General features: G+C 46.1%; 1 protein-coding gene across 3 annotated transcripts in view; it reads left to right on the top strand.

Moving 5' to 3' along the window:
• The window catches only part of CFAP100 (cilia and flagella associated protein 100), a 48615-nt gene that overhangs the window by 8864 nt on the left and 21460 nt on the right, over positions 1 to 18291 (top strand). For 2 of the 3 annotated variants that reach the window (XM_045187642.2, XM_045187641.2), the window contains exons 3-9: positions 8024 to 8101; positions 14388 to 14488; positions 14753 to 14945; positions 16841 to 16908; positions 16990 to 17153; positions 17415 to 17495; positions 17964 to 18151. In XM_045187642.2, coding sequence (XP_045043577.1) covers positions 8024 to 8101; positions 14388 to 14488; positions 14753 to 14945; positions 16841 to 16908; positions 16990 to 17153; positions 17415 to 17495; positions 17964 to 18151 — 873 coding nt within the window. The remainder of the gene's footprint in view (positions 1 to 8023; positions 8102 to 14387; positions 14489 to 14752; positions 14946 to 16840; positions 16909 to 16989; positions 17154 to 17414; positions 17496 to 17963; positions 18152 to 18291) is intronic. The other variant, XM_045187643.2, reaches the window with a different exon arrangement.

Below are 18291 nucleotides of genomic sequence, written 5' to 3'. Positions count from 1 at the left end.
TGCCTGTGAACAAAAGTACCCTCATGAGATTTAGATTCTAGGGGTATGAGACAGAAAATGAGCAATGCTCAGATAATTCTGATGCCTTCAGATACAGTGATATGAGCTGAGATTGAAGTGAATTCAAGTGGCATCACATTGATATGGGGGTGTCTTTCATTGGGTATCAGGAAAGACCCTTCTATGCAGGCATCAGTTGAGAAAGACAAAACTCTCCATGCAAAGAGTCAAAAGAGGTGCCCTGGCAGAGGGGCCAGTGGAAAGATCCTGGGTGGCATTTGTGGGGCCTGTGTGAGGATCTCAAGGAGGCTGAGCCACTGGAGAAGAGGGAGGGAGAAGGAGATGATAGAGGAGACAGCAGACAGGTCTCAGCAAGCACACCTTGTAGGGCCTCCAGGCCCTGGTGTGGAGTGGGGCTTAATCTGTGCCAATGCCCTAATATGCTGTGAAGCCAAGTTTCTTCATTTAACTCTAGGTATTGGAGATCATTTACTGTCTGCACACATTCATGCTCCATGCTTTGTAAAGATTGCAGAGATGCCCATAGTGTGACATAGCAGCATTCACCAGATCTCCCTCTACTGTGTGCTAATTCTGGTTTGAGTATTTTCCCAACAGTCCTAAAGTAGATATCCTATACAAGCATTTCCCCCCACCCCCACTCCACGTTTCTGGGATGAAATACAAGATGTATCACTGGGTCAAAAGACCTGAAAGTCTTATATTTGCACACCTACTGTCCAGTGAGACTGTGCATCAGGACTGAGGCTGGCTGCTAAGAACAGTGCCCAGAAAGCAAAACTTGCACAGAGATCAGAGTGGCAGCCAAGGCTGGTCTCTGTCATCCTGCTGCTCTGCTGACCTCATGGTGCTCTCCTTAAGGACTTCTGCCCATCTCCAGACTCCAGACTTAGTCAAATGGGCAAACAGAGTTGGAAGAGGCCAGGAATGCAGTCCTTATGTTGTTGTTGTGTCAGAAGGGAAAGAATGGAGATGGCTTTCTGGGACCACACACTGGTGGTGCTGGCTCCCTGCAGAACCCCATCCTGAGGCCAGACCCAAACCTTTCTCCAAATCACTGGTTAGGGGCAAGCAGGGCACTGGATCCCAGCTCCACCTGAGGTAACACTGAACCCTCTGAGTCTCAGTTTCCTCATTTTTCTCTGTTCCTGAGAAAGGAGGATTATTCAGCATATACAGAATTTATAGCACATGGCCGTGTGAGCTCCTGTGGTCCTGCGGGAGGGCTCCCTTGAGGATCCATGCTGATGGCTGGACTTGAGCAAGTGGAGAGGGGAAGAGACACTCTGGAGAGAGCTGCAGGCAAATGGACAAGGGTGGGCTTGTGGGGGAAGGTCACACCTTTAGATAGAAAGGTAAGTTGAAGGCAATCACAGAGGGCCCATACACCAGGCTGGGCCTCAGTGGGCAGTGGGCAGGCACTCAAAGTTTTCAAGCAAAATAATACCTGGTTGGTGAGAAGAGGGCAAGCAGATGAAGACCCAGAGCAGGGCAGCTGCCACAGGGGAGGCTAGGTGAGGGACTGGAGATGGGGGCAACAGGTAGGCTCTCTGGGAATGGTGGAGCAGGTTTTGGCACAGCTTACAGTACCATTATGCCTGGTGGACTGTTGGTGCTTCAGGGGAATTCTGCAATACTGATTTGGGAGTCATCTAAATACCAAAATGACCAACTTGTGACAGCCACACCACCTCTACCTACTCAAGGTGCTTCTTCCACTCAGCTTCCAAGCAGCCACACTTCCCACCTGCTTCTGCTCTCCTCCCCTTCTCAGCCTCCTGTACAGACTCCTGTACAGCTCAGTGACCCTAACCCACAAATTCCCTAGGGCTGGGTCTTCAGACTCTAAAAAACCAGCATTATTTTATGCATCACTAAGAAAGAAAAATGTGGTCAATGACTCAGTGCTGCGTTAGAATTTTAGACTTATTTTAAACAGGGGTTTCTAGCATGTATCACACATGTGCATATTTAAAAAAATAACTTAAATCAATTGGTTAAAGTTCCTGAAGCCTCTTTGCATGCCTAATTCAAACACTCAGGAGTCACCTGTGATCCCAGGTGTGAGATTTAACATATAAGTGCCTCTGGTCCATGGAGTACTGTCAAGGGGCAGGGATGTTCAGCCCTGACACCCACTCTGTACATTTGATACATGTGCACAGCACAGCTGACTACATCCCAGCTCTACCTGACCCACAGCAGCTTTAGGAGGCTTCCCAATCTCAGTGACTCAACATTATTGATGCTCCAGTTCCAATATCCAGTCTGTCCTCTCCCTTGAACTCCACACTCATACCTGGCTGACTACTCTGCAACCCTTTGAATGTCCAGTGGCATAGCGAACTTACCACAAACTTCTATCCCTCCCTTCCACATCACCAGGCATCCCATCACTAACTGTCACCCAGGTGTTCAAGTCAATAACCTGGGAGTCTCCCTTCCTCCTCTCTGCCCCACTCAACATCCAAGGCCCAGAAATCTATATCCCCACCAGTTGCTACCAGCCTAATCCCAGCTATGACAGCTTCCAAGCTCTTAAAAATCACACCTTGAATCTTATCATTCCCTGCTCAAACCCTTTATGTGACTTCACATTGCTCTTTCAATGAAATCCAAGGCCCTTCCATGGCTCATGGGGCCCCAGCCACCTCTCTAGCCTCATTTCCCCATACTCACTAAGCTCATGCCACACTGTCAGAAAAGGGATAGCCACACCACTCCATCTGATTTTTTTCCCTCAGTTACCTCATGCTGACTTCCCTCAGGTCTCAATTCAAATGCCCCACCTCACTGAGAATCCCCGACTGCCTTATTTACTGGAACATCGCTCTCACTTGCCTTTTACCCTGCTTTATTTTTCTGTATAACACATATCACTGCCCAACTCTCTATCTTATTTTTGTTTGTTACCTGTTTAGAATGTTAACTCCCAGAAGACATCGCAGCACCTGCAGCATCACAGACACCTAGAAAGTGACTATAAACATTGGCTGGGTGGAGGCTGAGTAAGCTACCATCACACCCTGTCCCATTAATCAGAGTTGGCCAGAGACCCTCAGCAGCAAATTCCACAGGGCAAGTGCAAAGAAGGCTGGTTGTCCTATTGATATCATAACAGGTCAGGTACTGGGACAGTGTGGTTCCTATTGTTTTAACATGTAGATTTCATTATTATTCAGGTTTAAGGAGGCTAACAGATCAGGAACCCAGGGTGGGGCATACCACACAGGGCCATGCAGGGAAGCACCAGGGTGCTCAGGAGGCAGAGGGAGCAGGAAACTCAGGGCAGAGACTTGATTGTGTTTTTCCTGGTAAGAAATGAATGAAGCAGGATGAGAAGGCTTAGGATTGGTTGGTTTAAAGAATTTGGGGCCTCTGGGGCATAAGGCTTTCCCTAGTAGAGGACCATCTTAGACGATGGCTACCACAAAGAATGCAAACACGTGATTGGTTTTATGAATTGTATTTTTAAATGATTTGCCACACAGTTGGGGTGGGGGGTCAGGACTTGATGTAGAACTGGCTGAGGAAAGGAAATCACAGAAGACGGATAGTGGTTTAAATAAGGGTTGTGGTAGCTGAGGTGGGAGGGAGGTGGATTGGATGGAATCTATGCTTTTTAGAAGAGAGTCCTGGGACTGGATGCCTGATTGAATATGAGCATGGGAGAGAAAGGAGTGTCAAGGTAACTCCATCTCTTATGTAAGAATACCTGTGTATCATGTGCTCTTTGCTGAGCTGGCAGAGAGCAGAGGAGGAAGGACTGGATCTGTGGATAGCTCAGATGGATGTGTTCGGTTCAAGTGCCTGTGGGAACAGCCAAGTGGAAACTCAGAAGAGGCTGCTGTTGATAGAAGCCTGAAGTTAGAAGAATAGAGGTTAGGAGTGTCAGTGTCATGAGCGAACAGATGGAAGTTGAGGCTGTGGTCCTGAGAGAGAGGGGGAGGGTGGCCTGGACACTGCCTGAAGAATTCTGACATTGGGAGAAGCTTGCAAAGGAGGTGAAGAGAACAACTAGACAGACCAGAGGGAAGCCAGAGCAAGGGGAGGAGAAGGAGTATGTCAGTGGGGCAAGTGCCCTAGGAGGGCAACCTCGCCTGCTGCCTACCAGAGTGAGTAGAGTGTCTAAGTTGGGGGTGGTGACAGACAGACCAGAACCAAGAATTCCTGGCATGGGGGGAGGTGTCAAAGGGAGGCTAGTAGAAATGGTGAGTTTGGCCAGCTCTCAGGGGGTAGCTACGAATGAGGAGGGACACAGTCGTCAGAATGGGTCCATGCAGCTGAAGGAAGGCCATTACCAGAATCCCAGCAGGACACAGGAGGTCCAAGTAAGTGGAATAATTTAAAGAAATGTTGTGTGCCCTGTCTCAGCCTATTGATAATGTTAACAAAAACAAAAGGGCTTTTCAGGCTAGTTGGAGTACAGTGGTGCCTACAAAAGGGCTTTTCAAAGTGAGAGGCCACAAGCTTTTATTGAAATCAATAAGAATAGCTATTCAGGTGCACCATTTCAAGCAGAAGCCCAAATAGTTCCAATTAGGAGACAAAAAGCAATGGATATTTATGACAAAGGGAAGGGGAACAATTACGCCTATAGAACGAAGGCATTTCTATTGGTGCAGATAACTTAACATACTGATGTTAATTCTAAACAGTTTTTAATATTCAGTCCAGTAGCCATCAGTACAGTAGTCATAATATCTGCTTTCTTATTATCTTTGAAAATAGTGTTTTGGGGTACGATCCAAAAAACAGGGCAGATTAACCTTGGACTTAGGCCCAGTCCAAAGTTAATCTGCCCTGTCTTTAACATTCCAAAGTTTTGAGGTAGGTATAAGACATGCAAAGCAGTTCTTTTGGGGTGGCAGGTCTGACTCATTTTAAAGTGGCTCCATTGTTTTTTTACAATGATTAATGTTTTTGACAATGGATAAGACTTTGTGATTCTTCTGTTGCAAGATGCCCTTCAGAAATAACCACCAGGAAACTTTGGGGGCGGGGAGTTTTATTACTTAGAGGACCTGAAAGTCACACTGCACACCTGGGGCCACACAGCCACAAGGAGGAAAGGGAGAGGGGGAGGAGGAGGGAGAGGGAGAGAGAGAGGAAGAGAGTATGCCTAACACTTTCCCATAAGGGCCTGGGGTTTTGCTTTCTTTGGGGTTGAGGGTGGGAGCCTAGAGTTTGAGAGCTCACTCTTCGTAGGTAAATTTAAAGATAAGAGTAGGAATTTAGAGGAAATATAAATCAAACAAGTAGCCCAAATGGTCAGTTATTGAAATCAACTAAGATCTCTGAGACAGGAGCCTCAGTGGGGAAGGTGCCTGGCTCTAGTCTTGTTGCCTGCATAGCTGGGATATAGCCAGCTATGAAGGGGGTGCCTCTTTGAAATGGATACCTAGCCAGTCAAAGCTTAAGTCAGGCACTTGCATTACAAAAAGGAAAAAACAACTGTCAGCACTTATGCTACAGGAGCCCTAAGGAAGGGGCTATTGAGGGGTGGTGAAGCACTGAGAGGCAGGCTTGCTCAGAGAGCTGGCAGTCCTTGGTCTCCTCTGTGAGCAGCAGAGCTCACACTGTGCTGTGCTGGTGACTCAGGAGTTATAAGGACCTTCAGATGCCCAGAGCTCACACGAGATCTCCCATTGTCCAGAGTGTGTGTGTATTTTATCACTTTTTATGAGAATATTTTTCACCCAGCTCACCCTTTCTTGTTTGTCCGGGAGAATTATTCTAAAAGTAGGCTTATGTTTTTAAAACTTTTAATTAAAAATTTTTAATTTTGTTAAGGCACTAGAAAAAACACAGGAATATTTTATAATGTGTTTTACCTTCAGATTTCTCAGGGCAATCTGCTCAGGGCCTGGCCTTTTTAAGGAGGACACAAAACCCTAAAGCATTTCACTAAGCAAACATTAAAATGTCCTGTGAAGAAAAGATATGAAAATTAGTCCAAAGATAATTGACAAATCCTCTAAAGGAAAAATATTTTCAGCAGCTCTGACAAACAAAGGAGCTACTGTCCTTTAATAGATAAAAGTTCTCAAGAATCATTTAAAAACTACAACATCCCAACAGAACAATTGGCAAAAGATATTAACAGAAAGAGAAAAGCAAATGGATAATTAACACCTGAAAAAGCAACACAATCTCATTCAAAATTGAAAAATGCAAATTAAAACTGAGAGTGTTAATTTTATCAGATTGACAAAGTTCCAGGTGTATGGGAAATAGTCCAGCTCAGCTTGGTGATGGAGAGTGACCATTGCAGAAGTTTGGACATAACCTCAGGGTCCACTAGGGGACTTATTAAGTAACAATGAGGCTTGTGCTTGAGCAGATGTATTTTTTTAACTTATTAAAACTGTAAACCACATGAAATTTAAGCATTTTTATTTTTAATCATTTAAAGCATTTTCACGTCTAGTTCAATGACATTAAGTACATTCACATTGTTGTGTAACCATCACCACCATCCTTCCCCAGAATTCTCTTTATCTTTCCTCTGCACCCATTAAATATTAACTCCCTTCCCCTTCCCCTTTCCCCAGCCCCTGGCACCCACTATTCTACTTTCTGTCTCTATGAATTTGACTCCTCTAGGGACCTTATATAAGTGAAATCATACATTATTTGCCCTTTTGTGACTGACTTCTTTCACTTTGTATGATATCCTTAAGGTTTATTAATGTCTTAGCATGTAAGCAGATGCATTTTTAGTGAAGAAGCAAGTAACATCTAAGTTCATTCATAAAATACCTCTGAGTAGATATACAAAAATCTGCTAGTAAGGATTTCAGGTAAGGATTTATCATCATAGAAACACATCATATCAATCTTGATCATGTCAATACATCAAAGCTACATTGTTAGAAAAACTTGCTATGTATGTGCAATTGCTTTTTCAATTAAGAAAAATTAAATTCATTAAGATTTTTGTCTTGTTTTTGTTTTGGTCTATTTAAATTACAGTGGTGTCTTCTGATTTTTATGAAATGGTTAAATAAAGTTTACTACCTGGAAATTTAATCATATAGTCACTAAGAAAGACAGAAAATAATAAAGACCCCGCAACCTGTACCCCGGAGTTCTTCACAGTCCTCACCACTCCCTACAGCCTCCTTCCCCTTTACCACTCACTATATATGCTGCTTGGTCCTGGAGGCATTTGTTTTCACCCCCACATCCTGACCTTTCTGCCAGTTCCACAATAATCCTCTTTTCCTCAGTCTTCCCACACCCTATGAGACATCTGCCCAGGGCCTGGCCTTTGGAAGTATACCCCCCCAACTTCCAGGTCCTCACTTTTCCTTCATCATCCCAGGTCACCCTCCCCCACACTGGTCCAAGAGGGCCAGCTCCCTGAGCTTTCCACCAAAACACAACTCTATGCTCTCTAGCAGTCCTCACCCTGTGTGCCCTCTCAGCTGGCTGTCCTCCTGGGCTGGCATATACTGGGATCTCCAAGCTACAAACGATTTCTGAGTTGGAGTTGGAGAAGCATGGGGCCAAATGCCTGCTTCCCTGTGGGCATCAGTTGAGGAGAGAACAAGGAAATGGAAATCTCTGAGTCTGTGGGTCCAACCCTGATGGAAGAACCTGGGAAGCTGGCAGCAAAAGTGCTGGCAAGACAGGAGGAAGAAGCTTAAGGCCCGTGACCTTCCTGTATAATCCTGTGCTGCTCTTTGGGAATAATTTGAAGGATATAAAGGGAAGGCATAAAAAAATCATCTGTGTGCCAGGCACATGTGCTAGGAAATTTTGTGGCCATTTTCTTGCACAATTCTTGCAACTTCCTGGCAAAGTCAGCATGATTATCTCAGATGTGGAAACTAAGGTTCAGAGAAGCTGAGCAACTTGCCACGCCCACTCAGCAAGCAGGTGACAGTGCTGGGGCTGGAGCCCTATCGCGTGTCTAAGACCCTCCCCAGCCTCACACTGACTTCAAGCTATCACAAAATATGTCATTTGCTGTGGCCCTCACTTTGTGTCTCCACAGAGAACAGCCTGGAATCCTCAGACAACTGTTCTCCTACAATCACGGAAGAGAAAAAGAAGCATAGGAAAAAAGGCAAAGGTACCTAAAGAGCAGGGAGCTGAAGTACCAGGTAGTGGGGACTTTCACTTTCTCCCTCAGCTCCAGATGCCCCAAGACCTAGTCTACAGTGTGAAAGGCAAAGGGGAATGCTTCTGTTTCCATTAGAAAATGGGTTACTGAAACCTGAAATAACAGGGACATAAACAAAGCAGGATATGTTTCTTCCAATAATGGGAAATGTGAGAGGCAGTCCATGATTCCATGAGGCTCCACTAATACCAACTCTACAAAATCATCCAGGTGACTATATCCTAAGTCCTTCTCTTCTATCTAACTGTAGGGCTTTCAAACACAAGGTTGTCACATGGTCACAAAATGGCTGCTGCAGCTCCAACCATCACATCTCATTCCAGACAGGGAGAAGGACCAAAGAGAAGAGCAAAACTGTCCACCTGCCTTGGAAAATATCCTTTCCATAAGCTCCATCCAATGATTTCTGACTGTATTTTATTTGTCACAGGGTCATCAGTGTCTGCAAGGGAGGCAGAGAAGTGCAGCTTTTCAGCTAGGCATGTGAGAGCCACCTGTTAGGGGAAAGAAGGGTAGGCAGCTAGCTGCGTGTACCTCATCCTCTGATGCCCTGTTTTGTCACTCATATCCTGGCTTCCTGGACTTCCTCCTGGTTTCTGCACTGCTCCCCCCCACCCCCAACACTCCTGGGCTTACAGGCCAGTCTGGTCCTTTTGCAGAGGTGTGCAAATGTGAGCATGTTCCCTGTGCCTGTGCTTCACAGGCCAAGCTCCCTCCTCTCAGCCTACCCCACCCCCTATTTCCTCTTTCTTTTGATTAAAATCCAAACCTTCCCAGAAATAGAGACTAAAGTCCAGTGAACTCACATGAACTGACATGCCTAATACCAAATTGGACAGTAGACAAGCTTTTGCCACACTTGTTTCATCTATCCCTTTTCTCCATTTTGGTTTTTGCCAAAAGATTTTAAAGTTAATTCCAGAAATGTCATTTCATCCCTACATATCTCAATGTATATTTTTTAAAAATAGGAACATTTTCTTACAAGCCCACAATGAAGTTAACCAGACCATCATCAGATTTACTTATCTAGGTAATGTCTTCCTCCAAGAAGATCTGTTTTAATCGAGATTCAAAGGAGATAGAACCGTCTCTCACCTCTCTTAATCTAGCACAGCCACACCCTCACATCCTTTCATTTTCTGTGCCTTGAGTTGTTGGAAAAATGGTGTTAATTATCCTGTAGAATGTCCTTGGTTATGTGCCACCTGCTTCCTGGTGTTTCAGAGAAACAGTTATATGTGTCATTATAACTGTTTCTCTGTTCCCCATATTTCCTCAAATTGGACACTAGATGTTTCATAGAATGGATCCATGTTACATTTTGTCCACAGCTCCTTCCTAGGTGGGCAAGGTGCTTCCTACTATCTTTCATAAGGAGCGCACACATCCAGTTGCCTCAGTGTTGGCCATGCTGCAATGGTAGTCCAAATGGTAGCCACCTGACCCTCCATCACAGATCCTCACCAGGCATTCACCCAATAGTTTCTTCTACTCACAGGTGCTTGTGCTGAACTCATTGTTAAAATAAGAGTGTAGGGCCTCAGTTTTGGATTTGTTTTGTTTCTTCACTGAGACATGTCATATACAATGAAAAGAACAAATCTCAGGTATACCGTTTAGACAAGTGAATAAATCTTCTTACCCTTCATCCATTCACCATCTAGAACATTTCCATCTGCTCAGAAGTTCTCTTTCCCCAAAAGATGGTCAATAGTCTGCTATTACAGAATCGTTTTATTCATTCTTGAACTTCACATAAATGAAATCACTTAGTGCTTTTTTGATCTGGCTTCCTTTACTCAACATCATGTCTGTGAGATACATGTAACAGGAGTCCCTTCTCTGCTGTTGATGAACATTTGTGTTGTTTCTGGTTGTTTGCTATCACGAATAACAGTGCTATGGATATTCTTGCACATGCTATTTTGGGGACATGAGCACTCATTTCTCCAGGTATATATGAAAGAGAGGAATTGCTGGTTATATGTTTAACTTTAGTAGACAGCGCTGGACAGTTTTCCAGGGCAATTATACCAATTAACAATTCCACCAACAGGTGTGAATTCCAGTTGCTCCACATCCTCTCCAACACTTGGCACTTTGTTGGTCCTTTTAATATTACCTGATCATTTAGCTATGTATTAGCATTTTATGTTCCCTGGTTACCAAGTAGAGTGACTACCTGTTTATGGGCTATTGGTGATTCTGTGTTGTGAAATGCCAGTTTTTGTCTACTGCCCACTTTTCTATGGGGTTGTCTGTCTTCTTATTTTAATGATTTCTAGGATCTCTTCACATATTCTGAATATGTCATTCACTAGTTTTAGGCCTTGCAAATGTCTTCCCACACTCTGTGGTTTGTGTTTTCAGTCTCTTGATGGTGCCTTTTAGTGAACAAGAGTTCCTAACTTTAATGTAATTCAATTTAACATTTGTTCATGGTTAGTACATTTTGTGTTCTGTTTTTGACCAACCACCCCCTGCAAGGTCATAAAGATTTCTGATTATTGTATCTTCTATAAGTTTTATTTTAATTCCATAGTTAAGATCTATAAATCATTTTAATTAATCTAACTGTAACCATTTTGTTTATAGATTTTTTATTTTCTGCTATACACTTATGTCACCTGGAATGACATGATTTGCCCTTACTTTCCAATCCTATGCCTTGTACTGTTTTTTCTAACCTTGCTGCAGTGTTGAGTAGAAAGAACTTCAAATATAGGCCTCTCTGCCCTATTTCTGATCTTGGGGTGGGAGAGGACATTCAATATTTCACCTAGAACTTTCTTATACATACCTGTATTGCCTATTGCTGCTGTAACAAATTATCACAAATTCAGTGGCTTAAAACAACACAAATATCTTATCTAATGACTTTGGAGGTCAGAAGTCTAAAAGGAATCTTACAGGGTTAGCATCAGGGTGTCCCAGGGCTGTGTTTCTACTGGAAGCTCTAAGGGATAATCCGTTTTCTTGCCTTTTCCAGTTGTCTGCACTCCTTGGCTTGTGGCCCCTTCTTCCATCGCCAAAGCCAACAGTGTAGGTAGCATCTTCCAATCTCCATGACATCACTCAAACCTCTGTTTCTTTCATCACACCTCCTCCTCTTGCTTCTGAACCTCCTGCTTCCATCTTATAAGGACCCTTGTGATTATATTGGGCATCCCATCTGGATCATCTCCCCATCTCTAGGTCCTTAATCACATCTGCAAAGTCCCCTTTACCATATAAGGGAACATAGTCACAGGCTTAGGGATTCAGGTACAGATATCTCTGGGGGCCACTCCACTTCCATTTATCAGACTGTGGAAGTCTCCTCTATTCCTAGTTTGCTAAGACTTTTATTCAAAATAAGTTTTTAATTTTATGAAATACTTGTAACTGCATCTATTGAAATGATCACGTAATTTTCTCTCTCATTCTGTTATGGGGTATATTACATTGATTGGCTTATAAATGTTAAACTAACTTTGCACTTCTAGGATGATTTGCTTCAAATAATTGCCATTCATGGTTGTGAGCTTATTTTCACAATAATACACTGATTATCTACTAAACATCTCCTACTCACTTAACTGCAAATGCAAATTCTGTTTTCATAACCAGTCTCCACAAAGCATATAGCTACATAGCTTTGAGTGAGCCTATTAACTTTCTGTGTCTCAGTTTCCACATTAGGGGTAACAATAATTATGAAAGTTAAGTCATGCAACATCCTCATTCTGGACAAGGGCAATCCTCAGTGCTTGTTAACTATCATATTAGTGTCTCTGATGGAGACTGGGAGGTGCTACCACCCAGTGTGGGGACATAAAGTCTCTCAGTCGTACTGTCACTGTGACCCAGGATCAGGCCCCACCATTCTGAATTTAGGGCAAATGCCTCTGCCCTGGGTTGGTGGCCAGGAACAGGGAGAGAGAGAGAGAGAGAGAGAGAGAGAGAGAGAGAGAGAGAGAGAGAGGAGAGAGAGAGATTGAGGTGTGGACTGAGGAAGAGAATGGCTGTGGCAATTCTGTTCAGGCTCTTCCTATCCCTTTCTGCTGCCAAGAGCCATTCCACCCTCCATGCCCTCCTCCTGGAGCTGTATTGAACTGCACTTCCCGCCACTTAACCCTATCCTGTCTGCCTTTTCTTCCACTAAGCTCCCTATCAGTTTCTACTCCCTGGTGTTGCCTCTTCTTGTTGTCCAGAGCTGTCCACCATTTCTAAATTTGTTACGACTTTTCTGGCAGTGACAGGGACCTAGTGTGGGGGAAGTCAAGTGTATGGATCACCATCTCCATCTACCTCCCTAGACAACTCAGGCTGAGAGGGGCCCTTTGGAAATGTCTATTGGAGTCTGTCAGAAGCAAAGTCAGTGTACAAAAGAAAGTCATGAATAGACATGGAACAAGAACCACACTCAAGCCAAACCTGCACAAGCCCCTATAATGGTCTCCTGTCCCCTGGATCCCCTCACCCCCATCTTGCATGAGCCTCTGTCCCATCTCTGGTCCTCCTATTCAGAGGTCCCTGATGGGCCTCAGGCCAGCATTGCTCCTGTGTCCCTCCCTTCCTGCCACAATGCAAGCTCTGCTCCTTCCTCACCAGGCACATCAAGAACTGACTGGAGGCCCTTCCTTCCAACTTCCTCCCAGCAGTTGGGCTGAGGAACAGATAACCTTTATTCTTCTCATTCTGAGCATAACTCAGTTTTTTAAACTTGTGTTTTGACTCTTCAGGACAGACTGCAGAGGAAACATCCTAGGCAGGAATGTCTGAGTGATGTGCTGGGTTCCCTTTGGAGAGAGTGCCGACTTTTCTCTCTCAAATGTTCACTTTGGTCGCTTGAATGACATGGAGTCTACTAGACTTCTCCACTGTAAAGCTCCTTTTCCCTTGGTAATTAATAAGTATCTTGTGTACAGGCATTTTGAGGCTATCATAACTTTGAATCCCTTTAATAGTGCCCTCTTTCTGCTTGTGAGACAGACATCTAGAAGGCTTCCCACAGCCCTTGGCCTCTAGACTCCCTTTGGAAAATCAGTTTCTAAAAACCAGTCCGTAGTAGTTGGCAATGTCCTCAGGATACCCGCGTGCTGTGGACTGCTCTGCACATCTGATGACATAGTGTGTCTGTCACTGCAGCTCTTAATGTTTGCTTACAGGGTCCAAAAAGAATTAGTCATTTCAGAGGGAACTGCTGATGGTAAAATGTTTTTTTATATGGAATATATGGAATTATTTAAAAGGTGTGTTGAAAAGTACTAGAAGAAAATACCCTCAAAAATGTTACCAGCAGATGATTCAAAGCCAATACTTTTTTCTTTCTCACATTCTTTCACTTTCAAGAATTTTTTGTTTTGTTTTGTTTTGTTTTGTTTCCAAAACACCCTGTTTCTTTTAGAAAAAGGATAGGGGGAGAAAGCAACCATATATTTGAGCCCTTTGTTCGGTGCCTTTTGGCTTCAGTCCTCCTTGATACCTGAGCTGTGGGAACCTCTCCCCAAGCCCTTGTGGGGGGGGGGGGTAGCAGAATTGGGGACCTTGATAGTCCCCACCTCCCAAATTCTTGCACTGCCTCCCCAGGCCTCAGGCACATTGCTCTCACCCACCCCCAAGCCCAGTCCTTCCTTGAGAGTCTGGTGGAGACTCCTGCAAAAACAAGGCATATTCGCATAGAGTGCCTCCTTCCCACTTGCAGGCAAGCACCTCAGCTCTGGAGTCAGCAAGCTCTTGCTTCCCTCCTCTACAGAGTAGGGGTTCCTGAGACTTTATTCTTTTTATTGAAGTTATTGGAGTGATATTGGTTCACATAATATCTCAACAAAACATCATCTACACAGTGCATCATGCACCCATCACCCAAAGCAAAGTATCTTTCCGTCCCCATTTGCCCAATCCCACCTACCCATATCCCCCACCAAGACTTTAAATGGGAGAGGACAGAGGGCCAAGGATTTAGTAGATATCTAAGACACAGGAGAGGCCGTGTTCACAAGGTGTCTTTGAGAAGTCAGGGACAGACACCCAACTCCAACCAGGTTAAACCAGACAGGTGAGTTTAGGGAACTGGAAGGTCCAGGGGTGTACTTTAGGCACAGCTGGACCCAAGAGAACATTTGCCATTTGCACGTGCTTTCACTCAAGCTCGCTGTGCTGGGGCTGGGAGGATGCCAGGACCCCAGGGACACAGACCTCAGCTTGGAAGAGCTGGCTAGTCTCTCCAATGAGGTATATCCCTCCACAGAGTCTGTGATCGTTTCCGACTGTTCAGCTAATCCTTTCCACATGTCTGGGGACGTGGATTTCTTCCTGCTCAGAGATCAGGAGAAGAGTAAGTCTCGCTCAGTGAGTATCCAAGACCAAGGTCTACCCCAGCTCTTTCTTCCCTTCCCAAGCAGCAGCCAGATTTCCGAAGAGCACTTTCCTCCTTCGAACCCCCAAGCCTGCCCAAGCTAAGTGTGTACCACCTCAAGTCCTCGCTAACCTGGGACCAGGCAATGCAGAGGGGAGGAGACCTGGGCGGGGCGGGGCAGGGCGGGGTGGAGGGTGGCGGGGTGGGGATTGGGTGCAGGCTGGCCTTGAGGGACCCCCGCCTGACCCGCCCCCCAGGAGCGGCAACAGAAGAAGGTGCTGCGGGTGCATGAGAAGATGACACACTCATCCAAAGTGTCGGCCAAGCACAACAGCTTGCGGCGCGAGCTGCAGCTGGAGGATGAGACAGAGGACCAGGAGGCACGTGCTGAGGCCGAGCAGCTGCGTGCCTTCCAATACCACACTGCCTGGAAGCTCTCCGTAACCAAAGGTGCTGCTCCTCCCTCACCAACGTGGGATCTGAGCCGCCTGAGAGGGTAGTGCTTTAAAAATGCTTGGAGAGGCAGGGCTTCGGTGCAGTGGGAAAGAAGGGTCTTCTTTGTCCAGGGTCACAAAGATCAATTCCAGCTGGAGTGCAAGTCTAAACCCTTTTAATCCCAGCATTGCATACATTCTGAGTGTTGACTCTGCACAGTGAATGCAAGCTGTATAAAATATAGGCATCTTGCCCTGGCCAGGTGGCTCAGTTAGTCAGAGCATCCTTCTGTACACCAAAAGGTTATGAGTCCTATTCCCAGTCAGGGCACATAGCTGGGTGAAAGGTTAGATCCCAGGTCAGGGTGATATGGGAGGCAGCCAATGGATGTTTCTCTCTCACAATCGCATCGATGTTTTTCTTTCACTCTCTTTCTCTGCCTTCCTCTCTCTACTACAAGAAAGAAAAAAAAAGATAAGAAAATATGAACTCAGGCCAGGATTTATGTATATGCATTTAACGTAGAGATAAAGAGAGTCAGTGTAGAACTAGATTGCCTGGTTTCAGATCTCAGCATCAGCATTTAATGGCTGCACCATACTGGGTGAGCTAGCTAACATCTTTGCGTGGCAGGGCAGTTTCCTCTCCTGGCTAATGACAGTAACCACCTCAAGGTTGTGGGATTCAACATCACCAGATATTGCATGTAATGAGAAAGAACTGTGTGTGCATGCACTGTTATTTTTGTGACCCAGTAAAAAATCTTAAGTAAGGAAAATGCATCTTTTCAGATGGTAAAGTTTGTCACTAAACTAGAAAGAAGTAGCTTGGGATCAGAGAGTTCTGGAACCCCCAGTGACTACAAGTGTAGTGGATATGAATATAAACATAAGGAAACTCCCAGCCTCCACCCCGACATCCATGGCTTGTTCTTTGAGGTAGGAAGCCCTGACCTTCCTTTGACAATTGTGTGCCAAGTTCTGCATGGGGGAAGCAGTACAGCATGTGTTTCCTTTCTGTCTCCACCCTCCATGCCTAAGACCTAGGAGAGGCAGATGGCACCTTGATAGGGAAGGTTGGACCTAGTGGGTTTAGACACGAAGACTCATCAGTGTTCCAGTTTGGCCTTCTAGTGAAAAGCTGGGTTTCCTTGAGGGCAGAGACTTCCCCAGGGTAGACCAGGGAGACGGTGGCCTAGTGGGCATCTAGACTTAAAATAGGACTGCTGCACCACACTAGCTTCTTCTGGAAAGGAGATGATTTGAGAGGCAAGACAGTCACATGGTCCTGCAGTCTGTCTCACAGTCCCTGGGGTCTCCAAAGTTGGGGAGTATCTAGGTCTTTGTTTCCAGAAAGGCTAAGGAAAGAGGCTCCCACAGTCCTTGGCCCCATTGTACTGCCTCTCTGCTTATACTCTGGAAGGTCATCCAGATGCTCACATTAACGTCCTCCTACCTGGCTTAAATCTTGGCTGTGTAGACTTAGCTGCTGCACAAATTGGACCCTGGGGACTTAGGGTACCCCAAGTAGAGATCATGCTCCCCCTTTTTTCTCTCAGGTCCTGGGCAATAGGCCTTTCTTTAAATGAAGTCCAGCTGGGTAAGACTTCTAGGGCAGAGGTGTCCAGAGTCTCATTCCAGGTGAGAGGAGTGCAAGAGAGGCTCTCCCACCTGGACCCATCTCCAGGCATGGAGATATATCAGCAGAGCCTTCTCTCCTTTTGCTGGAGAAAGGGCTCGCTCTTCCATGGTCCCTGTAATAACCTGGACCTTGCATTGCAGTACAGCACCGCACCAGGAACAGCTGTCTGGCTCCCCTCTTCTGGCTATATACCATCTACAGCTGAGAACCTGGGTCTGTCCCCCATTGCCCACCCCACCCCTCTAGATGCCTCCCTTCTCTCATTGCAGAAAAGAAAGGGGAATCTGATAACATAAACAAGTACATCAACCAGAAACGGCAAATGTTCCTCATCCAGGTAGGCCCATCTGCTCCCATGAAGGGGACCCTGGTGGGCTGTCCCAGTGAGGAGCATGATTCTTGCTCTGGTGGCCCTCAGTATGCCCTGGATATGAAGCGAAGTGAGATCCAGCGGCTGGAGATGCTGGCAACTAAGGAGGAGGCAGAGCTGGAGCAGGCTGAGAAGTCCCTGGAGAAGGATTCGGCCTTGTTTGATGAGTTCCTCAGGGAGAATGACCGCAGCTCAGTGCAGGCCTTGAGAGCGTGAGCCTGTGGCCTGAGGAGCTGGCTGGCCATGCACCATCCCTCCAGGATCCCCTGGACTTGTGCACACCCAACTAACCTAGCTGTGACCCAGCCCCAGCCCCGGTCTCCACTCCTACCCCTGCCCCCTGACCCTGCCTCAATCCTGACCCCAACCCAGGGCCCTTGGTAGTCCCCCCACTTCCAGCTCCGCCTGAGGGCAGCATGGATGCCTCTCTTTAAAGTCTGAGATTGTCTCTCTGCCCCTATCCCAACCTCCAGAGCAGAGAAGGAGACCAAAGTGAAGATGGAGAAGATCACTGAAATCCGAGATTTGACCTCCCAGATCATGAACATCAAAAGGTGAGGTCAGAGGCAAATTGGGCCTGGGATGGCCTGCCCACATTTTCCTCCATCACTTCTCTGCTAGCCAAAGGGAGCCCCTACAACGCAAACCTCATCATTTTAACACTGAACCCTAAACATGTCAGGACTCTGAAGCCCTGCAGATTGCCGTCCAAGTTCTTACAGATGAGGTGACTGAGGCCAGGAGAGGTTCAGTGACTTTCCCAAGGCCACAACACCAAGACACAGGGCTCACACAGCTCCGAGGCCCCCAGGCTCCCCCTTGAGAGGAGCAGACAGAGTCCCTGAGGATTGTCACTCTGGGAGGCATAACCCACATTGGTCCCAGCAGGGTGGGCGTACTCTCCCTGGTACTAGTGTTTCTGTGCCTGCCTTTCTTGGCCAGGGGGCATTGGGTCCCCTCTGGGGGGTGGGGGGACCCCAGTAGGCAGAGCCTGACCTCACCTGTCCCCTCCCCTGGTTCAGCGAAATCTCCAAATTTGAAGACACTCTGCAACATTACAAGGTCTACAAAGATTTCCTGTATAAACTGTCACCCAAGGAGTGGTTGGAAGAACAAGAGAAGAAGCACTTGGCTCTCAAACAGGCTGAGGAGGTCAAGGTTGCCGAGGCCCCCAAAGAGAACAATCTATTCTCCACACAAGGGGATAAAGGTAGCAGAAAAGAGAATACAGGTCCCTGGGTCCACCTACTCCCTGTGTCCAGCCAGCAGAGGCCTTGGAGGTGTACAGGCCATGGACTTGGCCCCTTCCATACCTTGCAGAGCTCCAGTTGAGGCAGCAGCCTCCTGTTA

This window comes from Desmodus rotundus, chromosome 10 (assembly GCF_022682495.2).
Source record: "Desmodus rotundus isolate HL8 chromosome 10, HLdesRot8A.1, whole genome shotgun sequence".
Classification (NCBI taxonomy): Eukaryota; Metazoa; Chordata; class Mammalia; order Chiroptera; family Phyllostomidae; genus Desmodus; species Desmodus rotundus.
The sequence above is the reverse complement of the archived record's forward strand: the minus strand, read 5'-3'. Positions and strand labels throughout refer to the sequence as shown.